The following is a 23,756-nucleotide window of genomic DNA, read 5'->3' on the forward strand; positions in this document are numbered from 1 at the left end:
GACCAGTGCACCATGGCGGCCGCAGCAACCTCTCCAGCGCTAAAGCGGCTGGATCTGCGCGACCCCGCGGCTCTTTTCGAGACGCATGGAGCAGAGGAGATCCGCGGGCTGGAGCGCCAAGTGCGGGCCGAGATCGAGCACAAGAAGGAGGAGCTGCGGCAGATGGTGGGCGAGCGGTACCGCGACCTGATCGAGGCGGCTGACACCATCGGCCAGATGCGCCGCTGCGCGGTGGGGCTGGTTGACGCCGTCAAGGCCACGGACCAGTACTGCGCCCGCCTCCGCCAGGCCGGCTCGGCCGCGCCCCGCCCACCGCGGGCTCCGCAGGTCAGTCTCAGTACCCCCACCCTGCAGCCCCGCAGGCGGGTCCCGGAGCCCCCGGCCTTGCAGGTCACCTCCCGTTCCCGGCCCCGCGCCGGTTGGTCCCGGATCTCGCGAATCCTTACCTTCCTTAGCCAGGAGCCTGCCGCCTCTAACCCTTTGGGCTCCCCTCAGAGGACAACGCCAACCTCCCATGCACAGATGCGGCTGCTGATCTGTTGTGGAAATGCTATTCAACGGTTTATTTAGGAGCTTTCCCCGACTTCCAGGCCTTGATTCCCTCACTTCACTGGGCTCCTTTCAATTTTAGCGGAAAACGCCAGGGGTGTCTGTCTAGAAGGTTTAACGCTCCCCTGTATAAAACATTTCCTGACATTGCTTTTCTCAGATTTCTTCCCTGTGTTGACACCTGCCCTCCAAGTCATTTATTCCTCATCCCAGCCTTCCCCAATCCCAAAGAGCAATTCCACCCTTTGGGAGTTGCTGAAGGTAGTACCAGCCATCAAGCCCTTACGTGTATGTATGTATAAATGTGTATGTATGTATGTATGTGACAGGGTCTCCTAGACTGCTGGGATTCAGGGATGAGACACCAAACCCGGCCAAGCCCTTATCTTTTTTTTGGCTCTGTCGCCAGGCTGGAGTACAGTGGTCCGATCTCGGCTCACTGCAACCTCTGCCTCCCCGATCAAGCGATTCTTCTGCCTCAGTCTCAGGAGTAGCTGGGACTACAGGCACGTGCCACCATGCCCAGCTAATTGTTTTGTCTTTTCTAGTATAGATGGGGTTTCACCATGTTGGCCAGGATGGTCTCTGTCTCCTGATCTTGTGATCCACCGGCCTAGGCCTTCAAAGGCGTGAGCCACCACGCTGACCACCTTTACCTTTTAATAGCTGAACACTTTCATTTTAAGAACTAAGGCTTTTATCATTCAGGTTATCTATCCTGTGTTCTTCCCCCAAAACGCTATTGATTAGACACGATCAGGAAGGATGGGAGGTAAACAGACACAGCCTCATATTGGAGCTGCAGCTTGCATTCCTGAACATTTTTTTTTCCATCGAAGCATGAAGAGGATCACTGATAAGCAGATAGTGAGATGAAAGTTTGCCTGTCCATGGGGCTGAGCAAAAGTGCACGTGTGTGTAGGAAAAACCATGGGATCTTACAACACTCCTGACTCCAGCAACTCTTCTACATTGGACTTTGATGCCTTGCTGAGTTGCACTGAATCCAGCTTCATAAAAGCTTTGTATCCTTAAATACCCCCAGATTTCTTCCCAAGCCTGTAGAACACTGAGACTGCTTTTGTTTGTTCTTCTGATTTAGTTCTGTGCCTTCCCCTGCAGCCACAGCAGCCATCTCAGGAGAAGTTCTACAGCATGGCTGCCCAGATCAAGCTCCTCTTGGAAATTCCCGAGAAGATCTGGAGCTCGATGGAAGCCTCTCAGTATCTCCATGCCACACAGCTCTACCTGCTCTGTTGCCACCTTCACAGCCTTCTCCAGCTGGATTCTTCTAGTTCCCGACACAGTCCTGTCCTCTCCCGGTTTCCTATACTCATCCGGCAGGTGGCAGCTGCCAGCCACTTCCGGTAAGTGGCGTTAAGACCTCTGGTGGTGGCCAAGCTTCACGCTACAGGTGTATGGAGTTTGTCTTCTTTCCTGATGTACCAAACCTCTTTACCCAAGATGTGAAAAATGCCCTGGTGACCTTTGTCATCATTTTTCTAGGTCAACTATTCTCCATGAAAGCAAGATGTTGCTCAAATGCCAAGCCATGTCTGACCAAGCTGTGGCTGAGGCCCTATGCTCTATAATGCTCTTAGAAGAGAGTTCTCCTCGCCAGGCCCTCACAGACTTCCTGCTAGCCAGAAAGGCAACTATTCAGAAACTACTCAACCAGCCACACCATGGTGGGTGTGGCTTCTGACGAACATTTGGTCCTTAAACATGGGCTGGAGAAGGGTGAGCTGCGGGAGACTGAAGCCTCCAGAGTGTCCTCTTTCAGTTTGGGAAAGGTAATTGTTTCAAAGAAGGTGGTTTTCTTCTTTTAGGTGCTGGTATCAAGGCTCAGATCTGCTCATTAGTGGAGCTGCTGGCCACCACTGTGAAGCAAGCTCATGCCCTTTTCTACACTTTGCCAGAAGGACTGCTGCCAGATCCAGCCCTGCCATGTGGCTTGCTCTTCTCTACCCTGGAAACCATCACGGGCCAGCATCCTACTGGTGAGCTCTTAGCCAAACTTTTTTATTCTGGCTCATTCAACTGGTAACTTGCTCAGCATCTACCATGTGCCAGCTACCGTGCTAAGCTTTGGGGATGGAGCAGTGAACTGGACAGGCAGAGACCCTTTCTTCATGAGGCCACAGTTGAGTGGTAGAAGCAAGTATCAGACTCACAAATATGCGAATGTCTATTTAGTGTCAATATTGGTCATTGCTAGAAAGGTTAGTACAAGTTGCCTTGGGAATATTGAATGGAGGGAACTCACCAAGGTCAGAGAAGGCTTCCCTGGAGAAGCCTTTAACCTAAAAGCTGAAGGTTGAGTGGGAGTCAGTCAGGTGAAGAAGGAAGGAAGAGGTTTCCAGGCAAAGGGAAGAGGCTGTGCAAAGATCCTGAGGCAAGGAGAAACTGTAAAACAGCCAGTGAGGCTGAGAGGTATTGGGTGAGCTGGAGAGTCACTTGAACAGAGACTGGAGGTGAGGCCAGGGGCCAGATCATGCCCAGCTTTGTGACCCAGGCTAGGGAGTTGAGACTTTATCCAGAGAACAATGGAAGCCTCCTGGGACCTTCCAGGCTTGGTGTGGACCTTCTGTTATATGTGCCCATGCATCCTATACTTTTATTTGGTAGCTTTTATTCCAACTGAAATGAAATATATGCATTTGGCTTCTAGGTGGCAGTAGATCCCCTCGGGGCTAGAATGGATGCCGAGAGCTCACTTAGGAGGCTGTTGCCGTGATCCAGGTGTCAGCCACTGGGGGCTTGGGTTAGGAAGAAGTGGGGTCAAAGCTAATTGCATGGCTTGGATGTCTGTGTAGGAGGAGAGGATTTGGTGACAGATTGTGAGAAGGCAGGTGACCAAGTTAAGTAGAAAAGGAGCTGTTTTGAAGGGGCCGATGATGGGCTCACTTTGAAATGGCCCAGCGCTGTGCCCCACATCTGTAATCCCAGCACTTTGGAAGTCGAGGCAGTTCAGGAGTTTGAGACCAGTCTGGGCAGCATAGTAAGACCCCATCTCTACAGAAGATAAAAAATTTGCTGGGTGTGGTGGCATGCCTCTGTGGTACCAGCTACTTGGGAGGCTGAGGCAGAAGGATTGTTTCAGCCAGGGAGGTTGAGGCTGAAGTGAGCAGTGATTATGCCACTGCATTCCTGCCTGGGTAACAGCGAGACCCTGTCTCAAAAAGAAAAAAAAAAAGGAAAAAGAAAATGTTGCATTGGCAATGCCTGAGGCCTTGGAATGAGACTGTGAAGCAGGCAGGTGTCTGAGGGCCCAGAACAGAAGGCTGGGAGGTCTGGTTGGAGACACGCTGTTGTGCATCTGCATGTGGCTGTTATTTGAAGCTGTGGGGATGGATAACATCATCAGAAAGAAGAGATGACAGAGGACTTTGCCTTATGGAACTCCAGAAATCCAAGGTCAAATGGAGGTGTCAGCAAAATTGACTAAGGAGATACAGCCAAAGGTAGAAAGGAAACAGAAGAATGTGGCTATTGCCAGAGAGAAGCACTTAATGTCGCCTCATCTTGGCTTACTTTATCTTTCAACTCCAACTCCTTATGCTTCGCTTTCCCTCTAGGTGCTTACATTTAGCACCTCATCCCTCTCAGGAAGTGGCTAACTTGTCAAAGCAGTACAGGGGGACTTGGGAGTGCCCTGGGTTTCAAACTCTAGAGGGTGCGTTATGCTCAGAACATGGTGAATGGGGCCTCCCAGAGTTGCACAGTGCAGGCCTGTCTCCTTCTTGACAGGTCACCTCTAAAGAGCTATGATTGACTCAGTATCAGTATGAGTGGTCATCGGTTCTTTCCTTCCATCTTCAAGGGAGGTAGGAGGATTGAGAGGAAAGGGAAGCCATTACCTTTTACTGTTTTGACAACTTAAGTTCTGCTTTAGAATCCTCGGACTGCAAGTACTCATTTCTTATTTCTACCCTTTTGATCCCCGTTTTTTTTTCCCTCCTGATGTTTGCCATTTTCACAACCGACAGAATGACCAGATATGTAGGTGGCTGCCACACTCCCTGATGGGACCTCACATGTGTCCCCTACTTTCTTTTCCCTTGTATTTCAGAAGTCCAGTTTGAGACCTTCCAAAGGAAGACTATCTGAGTTTTGGAAACTCCTTCTAAGCCCATGTTTTATGTATTTATTTTTTTGGAGACAGGGTCTTGCTTTGTTCCCCAGGCTGGAGTATAGTGGCATGATCATGGGTCACTGCAGCCTCGACCTCCTGGGCTCAAGTGATCCTCCTACTTCAGCCTCATAAGTAACTGCAACTACAGGTGTGCACCATGACACCCAGCTAATTTTGTTTCTTTTTTGTAGAGATGAGGTTTCACTTTGTTGCCCAGGCTGCGCTTGAATTCTTGGGCTCAAGCAATCCACCCCCCTCAGCTTCTGAATGTGCTAGGATTACAGGCGTGAGCCACTGTGTCCCACCTGACTCCCTGTTTTAATATTCAAAGGGTGGCCTAGATTGCTTCTCACTTGGCCTTCTCTTTAGGAAAAGGCACTGGTGTCCTGCAGGAAGGGATGAAACTCTGCAGCTGGTTTAAACACCTGCCAGCATCCGTCGTCGAGTTCCAGCCAACACTCCGAACCCTTGCATATCCCATCAGCCAGGAATACCTGAAGGACACACTGCAGAAATGGATCCACATGTAAGTAGCCAGAAAATGCTTCCCTGTGGCTGGCAGAAACCACCCGTGCAGCCTTGCATGGGGCCAGACAAGGGTCAGCGAGGCATGTGCAGAAAGCCTGCTGTCCTGGATGGCGTGCTGCCCATCAGCCACACTCTGTGACCCATTGCAACCTTTGAGGTCATTCATCATTTGCTGTGGGGGAACCAAGAAGGAATTTGTCTTGTAAAAGTTGTGGGAGTTTTAAATTCTCTTTATGAGAATGTGAGAGTTCCGCAACTCCTGTTTTTACTTAATGCATTGTTTTTGGGTTTTTGTTTTCTTTTTGTTTTTTGAGACAGAGTTTTGCTCTTGTTGCCTAGGCTGGAGTATAATGGCACAATCTCAGCTCACTGCAACCTCCGCTTTCTGGGTTCAAGTGATTCTCCTGCCTCTGCCTCCCAAGTAGCTGGGATTACAGGCATGCACCACCATACCCAGCTAATTTTTCTATTTTTAGTAGAAATGGCGTTTCCCCATGTTGGTCGGGGTGGTCCCTAACTTCCGACCTCAGGTGATTCAACTGCCTTGGCCTGCCAAAGTGTGGGATTCCAGGCGTGAGCTACCGCGCCTGGCCAATGCATTGGTTTTTGAAGCCATTCCATAGGGTTCTAGACTTCCTTATATCCACAGGGAAGCAAGGGTAGGCCTGGTGAGACGGCAACAGACTGCATGCCCCAATCCAGCCAAAACGCTCTGTGTTGCCACAGATCTGCCAACACTCTGAGACACATAGATATTTATCTAATGGAACTCAGAAAAGAGATTTTCAAATGGGATTCTGATGTTTTTCTTAATAAAGATGTGAACACCATGCATCTAATGGAGCCCAAAGGAAATGAATCTGTTGCAGGTGTCATGAAGACATTAAAAATGGGATCACCAACCTACTCATGTACGTGAAGAGCATGAAGGGTCTCGCAGGGATCCGGGACGCCATGTGGGAGTTACTTACCAATGAGTCCACCAATCACAGCTGGGATGTGATATGTCGGCGGCTTCTGGAAAAGCCGCTCTTGTTCTGGGAAGATATAATGCAGCAACTGTTCCTTGACCGATTACAGGTGAGGTGGAAAGTCACATGGTCTGCCTGTTTCATGGCCAATCCTGGTGGTATTGTGACTGTCTTGGGAGACTTCTGTCACTTCCCAAGTATACTCTTTTCCTGCTTAGTAACAGATCCAGAGTCTAGAGCTGAAAGAGGCACGGGGCCTCTGTCACTTGGTCGGGAATGTGCCCATGTTCATCCGTAATGGCTTTATTCTCTGCCAAACCATGCCATCTTTCTGAAGATGGTGAACATTCTGAATGCTAGGATAAATTACCATTTGGTACTCAGTTCTGAAACTTCAGGGAACTGTGATTAGAACTCTTCTCTCATTCTCTTTTAGACTCTGACAAAAGAAGGCTTTGACTCCATCTCCAGTAGCTCCAAGGAGCTCCTGGTTTCAGCTTTGCAGGAACTGGAAAGCAGCACCAGCGGCTCCTCTTCAAACAAGCACATCCACTTTGAGCACAACATGTCGCTCTTCCTCTGGTCTGAGAGTCCTAATGACCTACCTTCCGATGCTGCCTGGGTCACTGTGGCAAACCGGGTTCAGTTTGCCAATAGCGGCCTCTCCATGAAAGCACAAGCCATTAGCCCATGTGTACAGAACTTCTGCTCTGCCCTGGATTCTAAGCTGAAGGTTAAACTAGATGACATCCTGGCTTACCTCCCCTCTGATGACTCATCACTGCCCAAGGATGTTTCTCCCACACAGACCAAGAGCTCTGCCTTTGACAGATACGCGGATGCTGGGGCGGTGCAGGAGATGCTGCGGACTCAGTCTGTGGTCTGCATCAAGCACATCGTGGACTGCATCCGGGCAGAGCTGCAAAGCATCGAAGAAGGTGTGCAAGGGCGACAGGATGTTCTCAGCAGTGTCAAGCTGCACTCAGTTCTTTTCATGGCCAGACTCTGCCAGTCCCTGGGAGAGCTGTGTCCCCATCTGAAGCAGTGCATCCTGGGAAAATCGGAGAGCTCAGAGAAACCAGCAAGGGAGTTTAGGGCTCTGAGAAAACAGGGAAAGGTGAAAACTCAGGAGATCATTCCTACACAGGCCAAGTGGCAAGAGGTTAAAGAAGTACTCCTCCAGCAGAGCGTGATGGGCTACCGGGTCTGGAGCACTGTGGTTGTGAAAGTAAGAGATGTCACCACTTCTTATCCCTGTCTTGTCTCACCTGTCATATTCCAGTCTTGCCAGCCTCAGTCAGTTGCTTCAGTAGTAAAGGAAAAACAATTGTTTCAAACAGTTACTTAATCTCTGCCAGAAAGTTCAGTAAAACTTTTAAATTCATTTTTAGCCTGGATTCTGTAGACAGAGAAGCTGCATTTTTTCCTTGCATCAGATGAGAATGGAAGACTTTCTGCCTGGATTTCCTCTCTCCAAACTAAACACCATATTCCCAGTAGTTTCCATTTGTATCTTAAGAAGTGGTATTTGGGCCAGGCATGGTGGCTCATGCCTGTAATCGTAGCACTTTGGGAGGCTGAGATGGGTGGGTTGCATGAACCCAGGAATTCAAGACCAGCCTGGATAGCATAATGAAACCCCCTCTCTACAAAAAATACAGAAGTCATTCGGGTGTGATGGTGCACACCTGTAGTCCCAGTTACTTGGGAAGCTAAGGCAGGGGCACTGCCTGAGCCCAGGAGGTCGAGGCTGCGGTGAGCCGTGACTGCACCACTGCAGTCACCCTGGGAGAAGAGCAAGACCCTGTCTCAAAAAAAGAAGTGGTAGTTGACATTTATAGGGTAGTTAGCAACAAAATTCCCATGGCTAATGTCATCGATAATTAGCCAAAAGAGGAGTGCCACCATCACTGTACATAGAGCTTCAGCAGCTTGAGCTGTTCTCAGGATTACACAGATCATTTTTAAGAAACTACAGAGGATCTGAATGGCTTATATGGATATTTGCCTTTTATTACCAGGTTTTGATTCATGGATTCACCCAGTCATTACTTCTAGATGATGCTGGCTCAGTCCTGGCCACAGCCACCAGCTGGGATGAGCTAGAAATTCAGGAGGAGGCAGAGTCTGGCAGCAGCGTCACATCCAAGATCCGACTCCCTGCACAGGTGAGTAGGTACCATCCAAGCAGGGACCATGGGCTGAAAAAGGGAATAAACTGCTCCGTGGAAAAGAAAAAGGATTTTAGAAAATCATTCAACATACAACTTCCGAGGAATAGCTGAAAGTAACATCTGTAACTTTCTACTATGGGGGCGTAGATGTAGGGCTAAGGAAATGGCAGACTGTTCAAGAAGGCGGTTAACGATTCTCTCCTTTTGTAGCACAGGCTCTGTGCTAATTAGAGAACCACTTACTTACAGTGAAATAAGCAGTGTAAAACACAGGCGCCTCTGCCAGGCCAGCCTCAAACTGTGTAACAGCAGATTGCACTTCACTAGGGGCCTCGTGTCTGCGGAACAGTCTGCCTGTAAGAAGCCTCGCTGAGAGAGGTCATAGGCCCTTGTAAGATTAAGTGGATTCACTTTCACCGTGTGTCATTTAATTGGTGTAAGTTGGCAACGTGACATTTCTTTGTTCTTTTAGCCGTCCTGGTATGTACAGTCCTTCCTGTTTAGTTTATGCCAGGAAATGAATCGGGTTGGAGGCCATGCCTTGCCAAAGGTAACAGTACAGGAGATGCTGAAAAGCTGTATGGTTCAAGTAGTAGCTGCCTATGAGAAACTTGCCGAAGAAAAACAGATTAAGGTAGGTGTCTGAATGTTTGCCCATTAAAAACACAAATGTAGGCCGGGCGCCGTGGCTCACGCCTATAATCCCAGCACTTCGGGAGGCCAAGGCGGATGGATCATGAGGTGAAGAGAAGGAGACCATCCTGGTCAACAAGGTGAAACCCCATCTCTACTAAAAATACAAAAAATTAGCTGGGCATGGTGGCACGTGCCTGTAATCTCAGCCACTTAGGAGGCTGAGGTAGGAGAACTGCTTGAACCCAGGAGGTGGAGGTTGTAGTGGGCTGAGATCGTGCCATTGCACTCCAGCCTGGGTAACAAGAGCGAAACTCTGTCTCAAAAAAAAAAAAAAAAACCACCACAAATTAAAAACAAAAACAAAAATAACCTTAGTTTTGTCTTGGGTTTGAGCAATTCACATCAAGAACTCAAACTGTTAAGGATCACCAGCCCTGGCATCTGGTGCTGTAAAAAAGCTCCATCTTAGGAGTGGCACCCAGTGCTGTGAGTTTACTTACACCTATTCTCAAGGGTCAAGCAGATCTTCACTAAGAATGCAGCTTAGCACAGATGAAAAGACCAAGACCCAGCATAGTGGCTCACACCAGTGGTCCAGCACTTTGGGAGGCTGAGGCGGGAGATGGCTTCAGCCTCGGAGTTCAAGGCTGCAGTGAGCTATGATCCCACCACTGCACTCCAGCCTGGGCGACAGAGCAAGACCCTGTCTCCTAAAAAAACAAAACAAAAAATCAAAAAACAAAAGGATCAGAGCTTCAAAATAAAAGACCTGGCTTGCAGCCTCAGTGCTGCCACTTACTCATTGGGGGCTCCAGGCAAATCATTCACCTCTGTTTCTTCAGGACCAAATGAGATCCTATAGATCAACTGCTCAGTGGTGTCCTCACTTGCAAAAGGTAGACAGCCCCCTATGCCAGCCACAGCACACCTACCTCAGGTGACTATGGGGAGTTAGAACAGTTTCCTGCCATACAGCATGTGACACACACAGGTGCTTGCTTACGGGAAGTTCTTGTCTCCAACCCTTCACACCACTTTCACTAGGAAGCAATTCTGCCCTTGGTGTTCCCATTTCATTAGTGACCTTTTTTTTTTGGAGAGTCTCAACTCTGTCATCCAGACTAGATGCAGGGGTGCCATCTTGGCTCACTGCAACCTCAGCCTCCCAGGCTCAGGAGATTCGTCCACCTCAGCCGCTCAAGTAGCTGGGACTATAAGGCATGTGCCAGCATACCTAATTTTGTATACTTTTGTAGAGACAGGTTTTGCCATTTTGCCCAGGCTGGTCTCAAACTCCTGGGTTCAAGCAGTCTGCTCATTTTTGCCTCCCAAGGTGCTGGTACTATGGGCAGGAGATACTGTGCCTGGCCAGTAACATTTTTTTAAAAAGGAACATGGTCGGCTAGGGCGGTAGCTCACACCTGTAATCCCAGCACTTTGGGAGGCTGAGGCAGGTGGATCATGAGGTCAGGAGTTTGAGACCAGCCTGACCAATATGGTGAAACCCTATCTCTCCTAAAAATACAAAAATGAGCTGGGCATGGTGGTGCACTTCTACTTGAGGCAGTAGAATTGAGGCAGAACTGCTTGAACCTGGGAGTTGGAGGTTGCAGTGAGCCGAGATTGTGCCACTGCACTTCAGCCTGGGTGACTAAGCGAGACTCCATCTCAAAAATAAAAAAAGGAACAAATTCTGATTTTGGAAAGAATTCAGTAAGTCTTCTCTAATGAGCTTCCTCAAAATACTTCATGCAAGGAGCCTTTTTTTGTCCGTTAGAACAATTTACAGCATCTGAGGCCTTTTTAAGGGCTATGTCTCTTCCCTGCTGTGAGGTATTTAATTTTAAGACCAAGTTTCTAACAGAACTTGCTTTGTTGTTGTGAGATTAAACTGGCCATATGAGTATTAAAACCATCTGCTTCTGAAATAGCAAGCTGAAACTCAACCAAAACATGAAACTATTTATTACACTCATGTAACAAGTCCTCTCTCTTCATGGGTGTGGACCGGGAATTCATTTGCAGAAAGACGGTACATTTCCAGTCACCCAGAACCGGGCGCTGCAGCTGCTTTATGATCTGCGTTACCTCAACATTGTTCTGACAGCCAAGACTGACGAGGTGAAGAGTGGCCGGAGCAAGCCAGACTCCAGGTGTCGTATCCTCTACTGAGTTATGTCAAGGCAATCTCTTCCAAAAGCAAATAGTCCCTTTGCTGGGAAGCCACCAGAGTCCGCCTCTTAACTGCACATTCATTGTTTGTTTTGAACAGTAAGTGCTCATATTACCAGCAAGTTAAATAATGGTCACTTGCTGGATAAATGCCATGGCCAAGTGAATTAGGTGGATTCTCATTTCTCCCTCTTCTGAGTCAGCCTAGCAGCTGCTGAGTATCATTCGAGCCCTTAGTGCCCTTTTTATAGCCAGAACATGGGGAAGGAGTGGACTTCACTTAGACGTCCTGTCAGGTTGAAACTCTTGAGGGTGACTTAAACACAGTCATCAGTGACAAGTGTCCTAAACCTACAACTAAGCAGAATAAAATCAAATTTCAGGATTTCTATTGCATTAGGATATCATAAGACTGTTTTGATCCTAAAAAGTGTGGACAGTAATGACCCTAATCCTTTTCTCAGAATTGAGAAAGTGACGGACCACCTGGAAGCCCTCATTGATCCATTTGACTTGGATGTTTTCACGCCGCACCTCAACAGCAACCTTCATCGCTTGGTGCAGCGAACTTCCGTGAGTCAGGTCAAAACCACGCTCAGTGTGAACCAAGTACCACAGGCTCAAATGACAAAATTAACCTCCTCCAGCACTTAATACTCCAGGATGCAGGCTTAGGAGGGAAATAAGACACAAAGAGCCGAGGGTAGTTATAAGGGCTAAAAGAGGATTAGATAAAATTGCACACACCAAAGCAACCAAGATTTGACCCCTTTAGTTGTAAAATAAGGATTATTAAAGTTTTATCCAGTTAGAAAGAGGAATAAAAACTCCCTGACTGATTCTGACCTGTGGCAGTGATAAAAAGTAACTGCGAAGCATTCACATCATACCTCAAAATGATGGTTAGAAATACAGTAGCGATGGGTGACTAACAGAAGTGCCTTTTTCTTACCTGTACAACGAAACCTCCGCATTTTCTTGAGCTCCACTTCTTGTCTGCCAGGTTCTGTTTGGATTGGTGACTGGTACAGAGAATCAGCTCGCCCCCCGGAGCAATACATTCAACTCCCAAGAACCCCATAACATACTGCCACTGGCCTCCAGTCAGATCAGGTAAAGGCTGCTAAGAGGCTGCTGCTGGGCCCCAGAGCTGCCTGTTTTTCCTATTCAATTCTTTCCTCTTGTTTTGGAGGTTTGGACTTCTCCCACTGAGCATGACAAGCACTCGAAAGCCTAAATCAACCAGAAACATCGAAACAAAAGCCCAGGTTGGTGCCAAGAGCAAGAGGCTCATCCGTTGATAGGGTCCCCACCTCCCACCGAGCCATCCGATCAGCTCCCTTTTTAATAACTCATAAAGAACTGAATGACAAAATACACTAATGCTGCTTTTAATGGCGGCGCAATAGAGAAGTACAAGGTTTTACTAGCTTGAGCTAATAGGTGTAAAAGATGCCCACTGACACTACCAAGTAGCCTCTTAATAGAAAATGTAGAAAATATACAGGACAAGGTGGAGGTTCTCTCTTGAATTTAGTAGGGTAAATAGTTAACTGCCAACCCAGAACTATGATTGTACTTGTTTGGAAAAAAATTGTTTTGTTCTGGTGATGATGGTTTTATCTTCCCTTTTAGTTGGGTGGGAAATAACAGAAAATTTGTTTCCCCAAAAGTTTTACATTTTCTTGTTAATACATGTTTCGTTTCAGTAGGATGTCATCTGTTAAGCCCGCAGAAGTCCTCCTGGGTATTTCTGGATTGTGCTGTGTGCACGTGTGTTTGAAAGCTCAAAACAGCTTGTCTCCTTACAGCGTTGAGTTGTGTGCTTTATCGTTAAGACACAGTATTAGCAGTGTGTCCTTTCCATATTCCCTACTGCTGAACCCATCAAGATTTGAAATCCTTGTCAAGTGTCTGGCTTTAAAAGTTGGGAGATGGTAGTTTAAAAAAAAAAGCTCCTGCAAAAACCATCCAGTCCCTAAGCATGGTCTGTGCTGCAGCCTCCTCCAGAACACCGTTTCCACCGCAGTGACGGGCTTTCAGTTCTGCCAACGTTTGGGAAACAGGCTGTGGAAAGAGGTGTCTGTGTCTACCCTTTTCCCAGGATAGTCCTCATTTCCAAATTCTAGTTCTGTCACAAAAGCTCATGCTGTTCCCTGTGTCCTCTTCAAATCCTGACAGACAGCAAAGTCCTCTGACTACAGCCATCATGCTTCTCAGCTCCGCTTGTGTGTGCCGTGTGGACTCCAAGTGGCGTTGCACAGAGGGCGAGTGGGCAGGAGGGCTCGGGTCAACTCTAAGGCACTTTTCTCTACATCCAATGGCAGGTTGTCTCCCCGGCATGCTCCACAGCTGGTGACCCGACACTTCCTGGCTCCTTGTTCAGACAGCTCATCAGTGAAGAAGACAACTCGTCTGCACCTTCATTATTCAAACTTGCCTGGCTCTCTAGTATGACTAAGTAACGTGGCAACACATCTGTCTCTCCCTAAATAAATACTACTGCTTCATTTCTTCTAAAGGTGCCTCTGCTCATTTGATTCTAAGCCACACCAATCTTTCCAGTTTCACTGCTGGAATGTGGCCCCCTAATTACTGTTAGGCGTTACTTTAAGCATCAAGTTAATCCTTGTCCAATCATTTCACACTTCTTGCTTTAGACATCAGTTCAGGTAGCTTACATTTTACCAGCGTTAAACAACACCTTAATTATTGATACTACAAGGTAGAACTATCAATGAGGTCATGTAAGCTGCTGACTGAACAAATTTGTAGGACAAAAAGTCGTTACATGTATCTTCACTTGGAGAACTGCTATGTTTCCTACTGAAGTCTGAGGTGCAGACTCTGGAGGAATAGAAGTTATCTGGGTATACAAGAATCTAAAAGACATTCTCCCTGGAAATACAAATATATAACAAAGAGTAGAGACGATCAGGGAGGGTGCTTCACTGACACAGTCTGAATTGGATCTGATTGTTCTGTTACACAGGAGAGAGTACTTTCAGCAGAACATCTACATATTGAGAGGTAGTATGGCAGTTAATTTCTGTGCAAGACTGAATCAGGCTTCCTATATTTTGGAAAAAAAGTTATGTTTTTTCATGGAAACTAGATACTCTTTACTAGTTTATTGAATAAAAAAAAAAATTGAAGGTCCCGCATTTTTAAAAGGCCCTTTACATAAAGTAAAGTTTCTAATTGACAGATCTGGAAATCAGTCTGAATGGGACATACTATGGATTCAACACACAGAAAGAGTTTTCCTCATACCACTACCTTGACATGGATTTTATACCCTCCCTCAAAAGAATCCTATAAAAAATTGCTTCAAAGCCCCTTTGAAATTGCAATAGTGCAGCAAAACCACAAGTAAACAATTGCCTGTTAACCTGTTATTTCAAATATAGACTGAAAAGCCAACAGGCATTTATCATGTGCAATTTTTCTTTTAAAACAAGTTGTAAGTTGAAATATCAAATCTGCACAGTGCTGTCCCTTCACAGAAGGCGAGAAACTGCCAGTGCATCATGTCAGAGGCCGCCCTCGGTGCTGTAGGCTGTGGAAGTGGGCCTCCCTCAGGGTCTGGTTGATGTGGAAGTAGGGACCTTGGCATAGCGCGGACTGCTCAGACACAGGCTGAGGGGTGTTAGGGCTGGATCCAGCGACGGTCTGGCTTATGCTGCCTTCCGGCCCACTGGCCCTGTCCGGGCTGTTGATGCTGCTGCTGCTGCTGCTCCCACCACTGTCACTGCCTGAAGACTAGAAGAAGAAAAAGAAACAAGATCACAATCAGGCTGTTTTGTTTAAGAGGTTTACTGTGGTTTCATGTACAGCACTCTATTAAATAGAGTACCTTTCCAATTCAGCTTGAGAATGAAGACATATACTGGGCTTTGGAATTTATAAGTATGCTCTCCTAAGACGTTTCGTCCTCTCCTCACAGCTGCCCTATCAGGTTGAGCAGGATTTACTGTCCCTAATACACAGCCCTAGGAGGATGGGTCCAGGTTCAAGCACGGGCCGTCTAACTCCAAATCCCTTCAACTATATCCTAATTCTTTTACTCCTCTTCTCTACCTGCTTTTCCCACTCATTTCAATAATTTCCAACCAAAGAAGAAGGTTCTCAGCCTCCAAGGGAATGTATCAGTCACTGGGACAGGGTATAAACAAGGTGTCCTCATAACAAATAAGATGGCTTCTGGGCACAAGTGAAGATAAACGCTAAAAGCCTATGCCAATTTGGTGATCATCATGGACATGAAATGGTATTGTGTAACTGCAGGGCACAGACCCTGAAAGGACTAACAGACTTCCGGTCAAGTTATTTTATGCTGGCATTATTGCCGTTCATATGTACATGTGTGCACATGAGCGTGCCTAACTTCTTTACTGTAACATGACTTGGTGTTTTAGTCATCTTAGAGAGCCTACTTGAGATCCCTGGTAAGAGTCACTTTCATTCTGCAGTACAATTGTTCATGTTAAAAAAAAAAAAAGTTACTTTTAGGAATTCCTACCTTCCACCAAGACTCTCAAAGGGGAGTAACACAAAGGACCCATTTCAGGATTTCGGTATTGTACAATTTTTTTTTTTGAGACAAGGTCTCACTCTGTCCTGCAGACTCACTATCCTGGGCTCACGCAATCGTTCCACCTCAGCCTCCTAAGTAGCTTGTACTACATGTGTACGCCACCATGCCCAGTTAATATTTTTTTCAGCAGAGACGAGATCTCATTATGTTGCTCAGGCTGGTCTCCAACTCCTGAGCTCAAGCAAGCCTCCTGCCTTGGCCTCCGAAAATGCTGGGATTATAGGCTTGAGCCACTATGCCCAGCCTTATTTTACAACTTCACTACTGCATTTCTAATAAATGACAACCCTGATAACTCAATTGGTGGTACCTTCCTGTATTTACAACTCAATACAATATTGTATTCAGCATATAAGAATTCTAGTATTAATATCTAGTGTACAATTTTTTTTAACTAGCCATGTAATACATCTAAATTTATGTTCCCTTCGGCAGACATTGGTTCTGAAATGTCTGCTTACAACTAGGTAAAGCCTACACATAAGAAAAAAAGACTGGAGGCTGGGTGCAGTGGCTCACACCTGATTCCCAGCACCTTAGAAGGCCAAGGTGGGTGGATTGCTTGAGTCCAGGAGTTCGAGACCAGCCTGGCCAACATGGCAAATCCCGTCTCTATTAAAAATACAAAAAAATTAACCAGGCATGGTGGGGTGCGCCTATAGTCCCAGCTACTCAGGAGGCTGAGGTGGAGAATCACCTGAGCCCAGGAGGTCGAGGTGGCAGTGAGCCAAGATTGCACCACTGCACCTCCAGCCTAAGGAATTGGAATGAGACTGTCCCCCCCACCCAAAAAAAAAACACACTGGAAAGAAAAAACCAGATCACAGTAGTTATATTAAAATGGAAAGATTATAGCTGCTTGGTTTTTTCTACACTTTAACTGTTTTGCAACATGATTATTATGTATTTTTATTACAAAAATGTATAAATTAAATAAAAATAAACACAATGTTTATATATATTTTAAAGTGATTTTTAAAGTCCTCCTTCTATCCCTTTTTTCACCAAAAGTTACATCCAACAATATGCATATGGAAAACTTATCTGAAGCAATGAAAAAGCAATCTTCACAAGGCAACCATCATTAACAAAACTGAAACCAAGGCTTGTCATAGAGCTACGGTCACATACCCCATTGCCAACAGGTAGCAGGAGACAACCCCTCTTTCTAGAATAAAAAAATAAATAAATAAAGCCTCATGAAAGGATGATAATGGGCTGGGCTGATGAAGTCAGAGAGCAGGATTTGCAGCAGGTGCAACTGTATTTACTTCAAGGCTTAAGAATTCAAAGTCAAAAACAAAAACTATTCTACAAAAGCCTCTCCTAACCTCGTTCAACAACTAGAATGGCCACCTGCATCTGTGAGTCATGAATATTTAACAAATAGGTCACTACACTAAGTAAGAAACCCACCGCGCAGAACGCTTTGTTTCCTCCTAGTCTGTTCTCTTTACTGTTTCTCATTACAGGTACTGTCTGAAAATCAAGGCAAGAACTACAATCAGCTTCCAGTACGTCAAGTCTTCATCTCAAATCATACATATTTCATACTATAACAGCACAAGGGCGATGCTACTCTGAGAAAAGGCAAAAGTTCATTATACATAAGGGAAGATTTCTGTACGTAACTTTTTTTTTAAGGGTTAGATAGATTTGCAATTTGCAGATCATTTAAAAAATCTTGTAAGTCAACTTACAGAGACATGTAGCCTTGTTTATAATGGCTAAAAATTGAAAACAACCTAAAGGTCCCATAGAGAATTGGTTAAATTGTATTACATCCATTATATACTTATATGATGAAGTTCTATTCAGCCATTAGCAATGATCATAGGGATGTACATTTACTAACACAGAAGTCTTCAGCATCATTTTTTACATCACTTCAGTTCATATTAAACAGTGTATATAGTACAACAGTTGATTCTTAAAATGTTTTTCTTAAATGTATACATACATATATTTATATACACCAAAAACAATCTGGAAGGATATATATGACAAAATATTTAGGATCTGGATCTTTTATTTGAAAATTTATTTTCTGAAGTGTCTACCAAAAAAAATTTCTTTTGAAGAAAAAAACTGATCATGAGTAAGTGAACTAAAGAATGCTACTAGGGGTCAGGTGCGGTGGCTCACGCCTGTAATCATAGCACTTTGGGAGGCCAAGGCGGGTGGATCACTTGAGGCCAGGAGTTCAAGACCAGCCTGGCCAACATGGCAAAACCCTGTCTCTACTAAAATACAAAACTTAACCGGCATGGTGGTACATGCCTGTAGTCCCAGCTACAAGGAGGCTGAGGCAGAAGAATAGCCTGAACCCGGGAGGCAGAGGTTGCACTGAGAGACTGCACCACTGCACTCCAGCCTGGGTGACAAAGTGAAACTCTGTCTCAAAAAAAAAAAACAAACCACTACTGCGAAACCAAGTAAGGTCTTCAATTACATTTAACTTTGAGACAGAGACTGAAAAGTACTGACACTGCCAATATGATTTTGAGAAGACTGTCGCACCTTAACTACCTCAGAACTTCTAAAGCTTGTGCTTCAGTTGTATTCACTTGCACGGAGCAAGCCAATGATAATTTTAAACTACTGATGCTTTGGTTTCTATTTTCTGCCAATTCAGACCAGTTTTTTCACTACTGGGGAGACTTAGGGAGTGTCACACGACCTACAGATGGACCAGGGTTTTTCAAATTGAGAGAAAATTGGTGGGTTACAACCAGCAAAAAAAAAAAAAGGAAAACAGTGCAACATAAGGATATTGTTCTGTGAAGCTTTCTTTAAATTATTCACGAATATATTTGGTATGTACTGGGTTACAAAATAAAACATTTCTATGAGATAAGGTCAAAAAAATTTTTTTAAGTTACTGTAGTTGATCTTAACACTGTCAGCCACCAAAGTCATCTACTTTATAGGATAAAGGAAAGATCATTACTCACTTTTAACCCAAAAGGCATAAAAGTAAATTTTAAGTCTCTATCAGTGCCTTAAGATACATATAAAAGTAAAACATTTTTGTCTCCTAAAATAAAAAAAAACTTGAAATAGAAAAAACTTTTATTTCCCTCACTTAGTTGCAGCTTTTTTTATTTTATTTTATTTTTTTCAAACAGAGTCTCTGGCCGGGCGCAGTGGCTCACGCCTGTAATCCCAGCACTTTGGGAGGCTGAGGCGGGTGGATCATGAGGTCAGGCATTTGAGACCAGCCTGACCAACATATTGAAACCCCGTCTCCACTAAAAATACAAAAAATTAGCCAGGCATGGTGGTGCGCGCCTATAGTCCCAGATACTCGGGAGGCTGAGGCAGGAGAATTGCTTGAACCTGGGAGGCGGAGGTTGTAGTGATCCGAGGTAATGCCACTGCACTCAAGCCTGGTGCCTGGTGATGGAGCGAGATTCTGTCTAAAAAAAAAAAAAAAAAAATTCTCACCCTGTTGCCAGGCTGGAGTGCAGTGGTGTGATCTTGGCTCACTGCAACCTCTGTGTCCCGGGTTCAAGCAATTCTCCTGCCTCAGCCTCCCCAGTAGATGGGACACCACCAGGCCCAGATAATTTTTGTATTTTTAGTAGAGGCAGAGTTTCACCATGTTGGCCAGGATGGTCTCGAACTCCTGACCTTGTGATCCGCCCACCTCGGCCTCCCACAGTGCTGGGATAACAGGCATGAGCCACTGCGCCCAGCCCCAGTTGAAGCTTTTTAATATCAGATTGCTTGAGGGCAGAAGCCACTACTTGATGTGCACAGTTTTGAAAATGGAAACTGCCATCTTAATAGACAAGTGTTTACCTTGTCACATCTGTTCTTGAAAAGAAAGCAAATTCTTTTACAACAAGAGAAACAAGGGTAAAGACTTTGGGAATGAGAAGGACCACCAAACAGGAAACCCACTCTTATGGTCCTGATTTCTTATGGACTCCTCAAACAGTTTAACGAAATAAATGGTTACAAAGCTCATTTTCTTTCCTCTGAATTGTCCGTTTAGGCTTAGTGCTGACATGACATCTGACCAGGCTGTTTTCATGACAAATCTGTAGCAGCAATCAAGAGAGAACAAAGCTGTGCATAATCTGTGAAATAAAAGTCCCTTGCAAGTCTATGAACACAAGCAAGATATATTTAGGAAGGCTCTGGCCAAGAATCTCTCTAAACAATATACAGAGTCCTATTTTGAAGATCTATGTGAAAAAGAAGGAGTCTAGGTTAGTTTCGGCAATAATAAAATCTACCATTATGTCCTTCAAACTGCAGACATCTGGGTAAGACCCAGAAGAGAACTATCATGATACAATCTATTTTGGAATCACCTATGGGCTTTTTATTTCATTTTTCGAAATAGGGTCTCGCTCTGTCCCTCCTCAGTCTGGAGCAGTGGCACGAATACAACTCACTGAAGCCCTGACCTCCCATGCTCAAACAATCCTCCAGCCTCAGATCTTGAGTAGCTGGGACTACAGGCACATGCAACCATGCCCAGCTATTTTTTGTAGTGATGGTGTCTCACTATCTTGCTCAGGCTGGTCTTGAACTCCTAGGCTCAAGATATCCTCCTGCCTCAGCCCCCCAAAGTGCTGGGATTATAAGTGTAAGCCACTGCATCTGGCCACTAGGGGCTTTTAAAAGTATAAATGCCAGGGCCCCACCTAAGCACCATGCTGGCAAACAGGAGGGCACAGCGGGTTCTCACATCCAACCACTGGGCAAACAAATGTTTGTGTGCCTACCATGTACAAGGCATTTCACTAGGGCTGCTTAAGCATTCAGTAAATATTTACTGAGCTGAATCTAGAAAATGGCGGCACCATACCCATTGGTAACAACAGTTCACAGCTACTGTGGTGATGGGGCCAATGGGAACAAGAGCAAACTCAGATTAGCAAGGTGTGGTGTGGGTGGGCCCTCAGTGGGAGGAGTAAGAAACAAACTGCAAGAGAGGTGATAGCTAGGTTACCAAGAGCCCTGAGGTCTGCAGGAACAGAGAGGTCCCTGAGCATGTCAGACGGGCTCAGGTCTATACTTAGGAGAGAGGATCCTAGGATCTGTGGGAGATGAATGAGGTCAGGGGTCTGAGAACAGAGCCCTAATGGGAGCTTTCCTAATACATCAAGCAGGAGGGCAGGCCCAGGAGGACTGTGGAAATGCCGAGGAAGGAGAACACGCACCACACCCCTGAGGCGGACAGAAAGAACTCCAGAAGGAGAGGAGGACCCAGGTGACTTGGTGCACCCAGGACGGTGCTTGGCAGACAGCAGGTACTGAGGAACTGTTTGCTGAATGAAACATTGGTGAGCCTGGCAAAAAGTTTCAACAGAGTCAAGGAGGAAGCCAGGATCCGAAGAGGAAAGGTCGGAATGCTGCTGAGAAAGTACCAGCAGTGACTGCAGGCAACTGAAGGCATCCAGTGTGAAGGGAGACAGAGAAGGCACACAGGAAGCTGAGGGGAACAGAAAGCAGAGAGCGGGTAGGTGGGGAAGAGAGCCCACAGCAGGCCAGTGAAGGAACCAGTGGGTAAAAGGAATCTGAAGAGATGAAAAGAAGGAGAAATACTAGAAAAAGCTTTCAGGAGCCTTTAAAGAATATAGAGCAAAAAGGCAGAAGAACACACTACTCTCTTTGGCAGAAGGGCTAGATATAAACAAATTGTGAAGCAGAGGATGGAGAAGTTGAAGTTCATTTTCTTAGTCCAAAGGGCTCAAATACATTAAAGGGCACAGAAGCCCTGGTCCCTCAGCCAGGCCTGCCTTTAATTTTATTTTTCCACTGTACAAAGTCAGTTTAAAAGACAACTCATTTATACCCATGGCAGAAACTAAACAACTCCCAACTCGTATTTCTCCTAATAAACTTCAGAAAGCTCCCCCCAGGCAGAAATAATCACTAAGCCGCTCTGCTTCATAAAAAGAGAACTATGTGAATATTATCTAGAACTAAATGCTTTCTCTTCTTAATTTGTAAAGCAGGGCTGTGAACAGTGGATCACACCTGTAATCCCAACACTTTGGGAGGTCAAGGCAGGTGGATTAGTTGAGATCAGGAGTTCGTGACCAGCCTGGCCAACATAGTAAAACCTCATCTCTACTAAAAATATAAAAAATCATCTAGAATGGCTTTACAAAGAAAAAAAGAAAAATTAGGCTGGGCATGGTGGGTGACGCATGTAATCCTAGCACTTTGGGAGGCCAAGGTGGACAGACTGCTTGAGCCCAGGAATTCAAGATCAGCCTAGATAACAAGAGGAGACCCCCATCTCTATCAAAAAAAATTTAAAACTAGCTAGGTATGGTGGTGCACACCTGCAGCCCCAGATGCTTGGGAGGCTGAGCCAGGGGGACTGCTGGAGCCCAGGAGTTCACAGCTACAGTGAACTGTGATAGCACCACTGTACTCCAGCCTAGGCAACTGAGCAAGACCTTGTCTCAGAAAAAAAAAAAAAATTAAATTAGTAAATACTTAAACTTGAAAAATAGTATTCTAAGGCTCATAAGTCATGAAGTCCAAGTTATTGGAGTTAAAATTCAAAGCCTTCAAGTACCAATCACAGATTTGGAAAAAAAACACAAGACCTCAACTTATTATTATTATTATTATTTTGCTATTTTTCTTGCTAGAACTCTAAAATTGCTTTATAGCTAAGATCATATCATGGCATGTACTCGGAAAAAATATCTTCTAGATAAAAAGAAGAGGAAAATTATTCTTCTGTTCCTACGATTCAAGAGAAGACTAGGGCCAGGCTCAGTGGCTCATGCCTCCCAAAGCTCCCCAGCACTTTGGGAGGCTGAGGTGGGTGGATAACTTGAGGTCAGGAGTTCGAGACCAGCCTGGCCAACATGATGAAACGCCATCTCTACTAAAACTACAAAAATTAGCTGGGCAAGTTGGTGAGCGCCTATAATCCCAGCTACTCAGGAGGCGAGGCAGAATAACTGTGTGAACCTGGGAGCTGGAGGTTGCAGTGAGCCGAGATCTCCCCACTGCACTCCAGCATGCTCTGTTTCAAACAAACAAAAAAAAAAAAAAATGGAGAGAGAGAGAAGACTAGGTCCTAAATGCTCCTGGATATATTTAGTGAAGTCTCACAGAACCTCTGCTCTATCTTCTGAGATAGCACATACCATGGTCAGGAGCGAGCAGCCCAACAACCACGCCCTGGGGCTCCTCCTCTGCCTCTTACGAGCTGTGTTCTTTAGACAAGTGACTATTTTTCTGTGTGCCAGTTTTTCCATCTGAAAAGTGGAGATAATAATACCTACTAAAAGAGAAAGAAGCCATTTATGCACACATTAACTTATGCACACGTTAAGTTTCTTTCTATGTAACTAATCTGGCTAATCAGTTCATGTTCTTTAGCTTGATAGTATCTAGCAAAACGAGGCATACACTGTCTCCACTGTACAGATAATTGTGATTTACTTGTGGCACAGTTTAATGGTTTAACATAAATAAAACACCTCACATATTTCCCACTACTTGCCATTACTATTGTATTTAAGAAAAAAAAGGTAAGAAATAACTATCTTAAATCTCTCTTAGAATTAAAAAAAAATCCTCACAAAGTTCAAGTTATAATAAAAAGAATTCTTAATCAGCCAGGTTAACAAAAAAAGAGGAGAAGAAAAAGAGTTCTGGCCAGGCCCAGTGGAGGAGGGTCAGAGGCCAGGAGTTCAAGACCAGCCTGGGCAACATAATGAGACTCTGTCTCTACAAAAAAATTAAAAAATTAGCCAGGTTTAGTGGCACACGCCTGTAGTCCCAGCACCTCAGGAGGCTGAGGTGGGAAGATCATTTGAGCCCAGGCAGCTAAGGCTAGAGTGAACTGTGATCATTCCACTGTACTCAGCTTGGGTAACGGAGGGAGACCCTGTCAGAAAGAAAAGAAAAAAAGGAAGGAAGGAAGAAGGAAGGGAGGAAAAAAGGAAGAGAGAAGGGAAGGAAGGGAAGGAAAGGGAGGGAAGAAGAGAGGGAAGGGAAGGAAAGGG

At 45.4% G+C, this 23,756-nt stretch overlaps 2 protein-coding genes across 5 annotated transcripts in view; one reads left to right on the plus strand and one right to left on the minus strand.

Annotated features, from left to right (window-relative positions):
- COG1 (component of oligomeric golgi complex 1) lies at positions 1-13,686 on the plus strand. Of its 2 annotated transcripts, XM_008997686.4 has the most exons (15): positions 1-327; positions 1,672-1,916; positions 2,056-2,237; positions 2,379-2,549; positions 5,054-5,210; positions 6,082-6,292; positions 6,620-7,411; positions 8,205-8,351; positions 8,830-8,991; positions 11,019-11,146; positions 11,630-11,738; positions 12,169-12,278; positions 12,358-12,433; positions 12,878-12,912; positions 13,493-13,686. In XM_008997686.4, exons 1-14 carry the CDS (start codon positions 13-15, stop codon positions 12,890-12,892), a joined length of 2,820 nt encoding a protein of 939 aa, XP_008995934.3. In that variant the 5' UTR covers positions 1-12; the 3' UTR covers positions 12,893-12,912; positions 13,493-13,686. The 2 variants fall into 2 exon arrangements, with proteins under 2 accessions (XP_008995934.3, XP_002748735.4); XM_002748689.6 differs by lacking the exon at positions 12,878-12,912.
- VCF1 (VCP nuclear cofactor family member 1) overlaps positions 12,541-23,756 on the minus strand; it is an 18,653-nt gene continuing 7,437 nt past the window's right edge. For 2 of the 3 annotated variants that reach the window (XM_002748693.7, XM_017972784.4), the window contains exon 3: positions 12,541-14,927. In XM_002748693.7, coding sequence (XP_002748739.1) covers positions 14,694-14,927 — 234 coding nt within the window. In that variant the 3' untranslated portion in view covers positions 12,541-14,693. Of the gene's footprint in view, positions 14,928-17,001; positions 17,242-23,756 lie in introns of those variants that run through there. The other variant, XM_078374535.1, reaches the window with a different exon arrangement.

Source organism: Callithrix jacchus, chromosome 5 (genome assembly GCF_049354715.1).
Source record: "Callithrix jacchus isolate 240 chromosome 5, calJac240_pri, whole genome shotgun sequence".
In the NCBI taxonomy this organism is placed as follows: domain Eukaryota; kingdom Metazoa; phylum Chordata; class Mammalia; order Primates; family Cebidae; genus Callithrix; species Callithrix jacchus.

What these genes read in the sequence shown, in the direction of transcription:
- COG1 (XM_002748689.6), top strand. Translation starts at nt 13, where the DNA reads ATGGCGGCCGCAGCAACCTCTCCAGCGCTAAAGCGGCTGGATCTGCGC. An exon ending in GGAGCACTGTGGTTGTGAAA is followed by an intron (nt 7,412 to 8,204) that starts GTAAGAGATGTC and finishes TTTTATTACCAG; the next exon opens with GTTTTGATTCATGGATTCAC. An exon ending in CGGAGCAAGCCAGACTCCAG is followed by an intron (nt 11,147 to 11,629) that starts GTGTCGTATCCT and finishes TCCTTTTCTCAG; the next exon opens with AATTGAGAAAGTGACGGACC.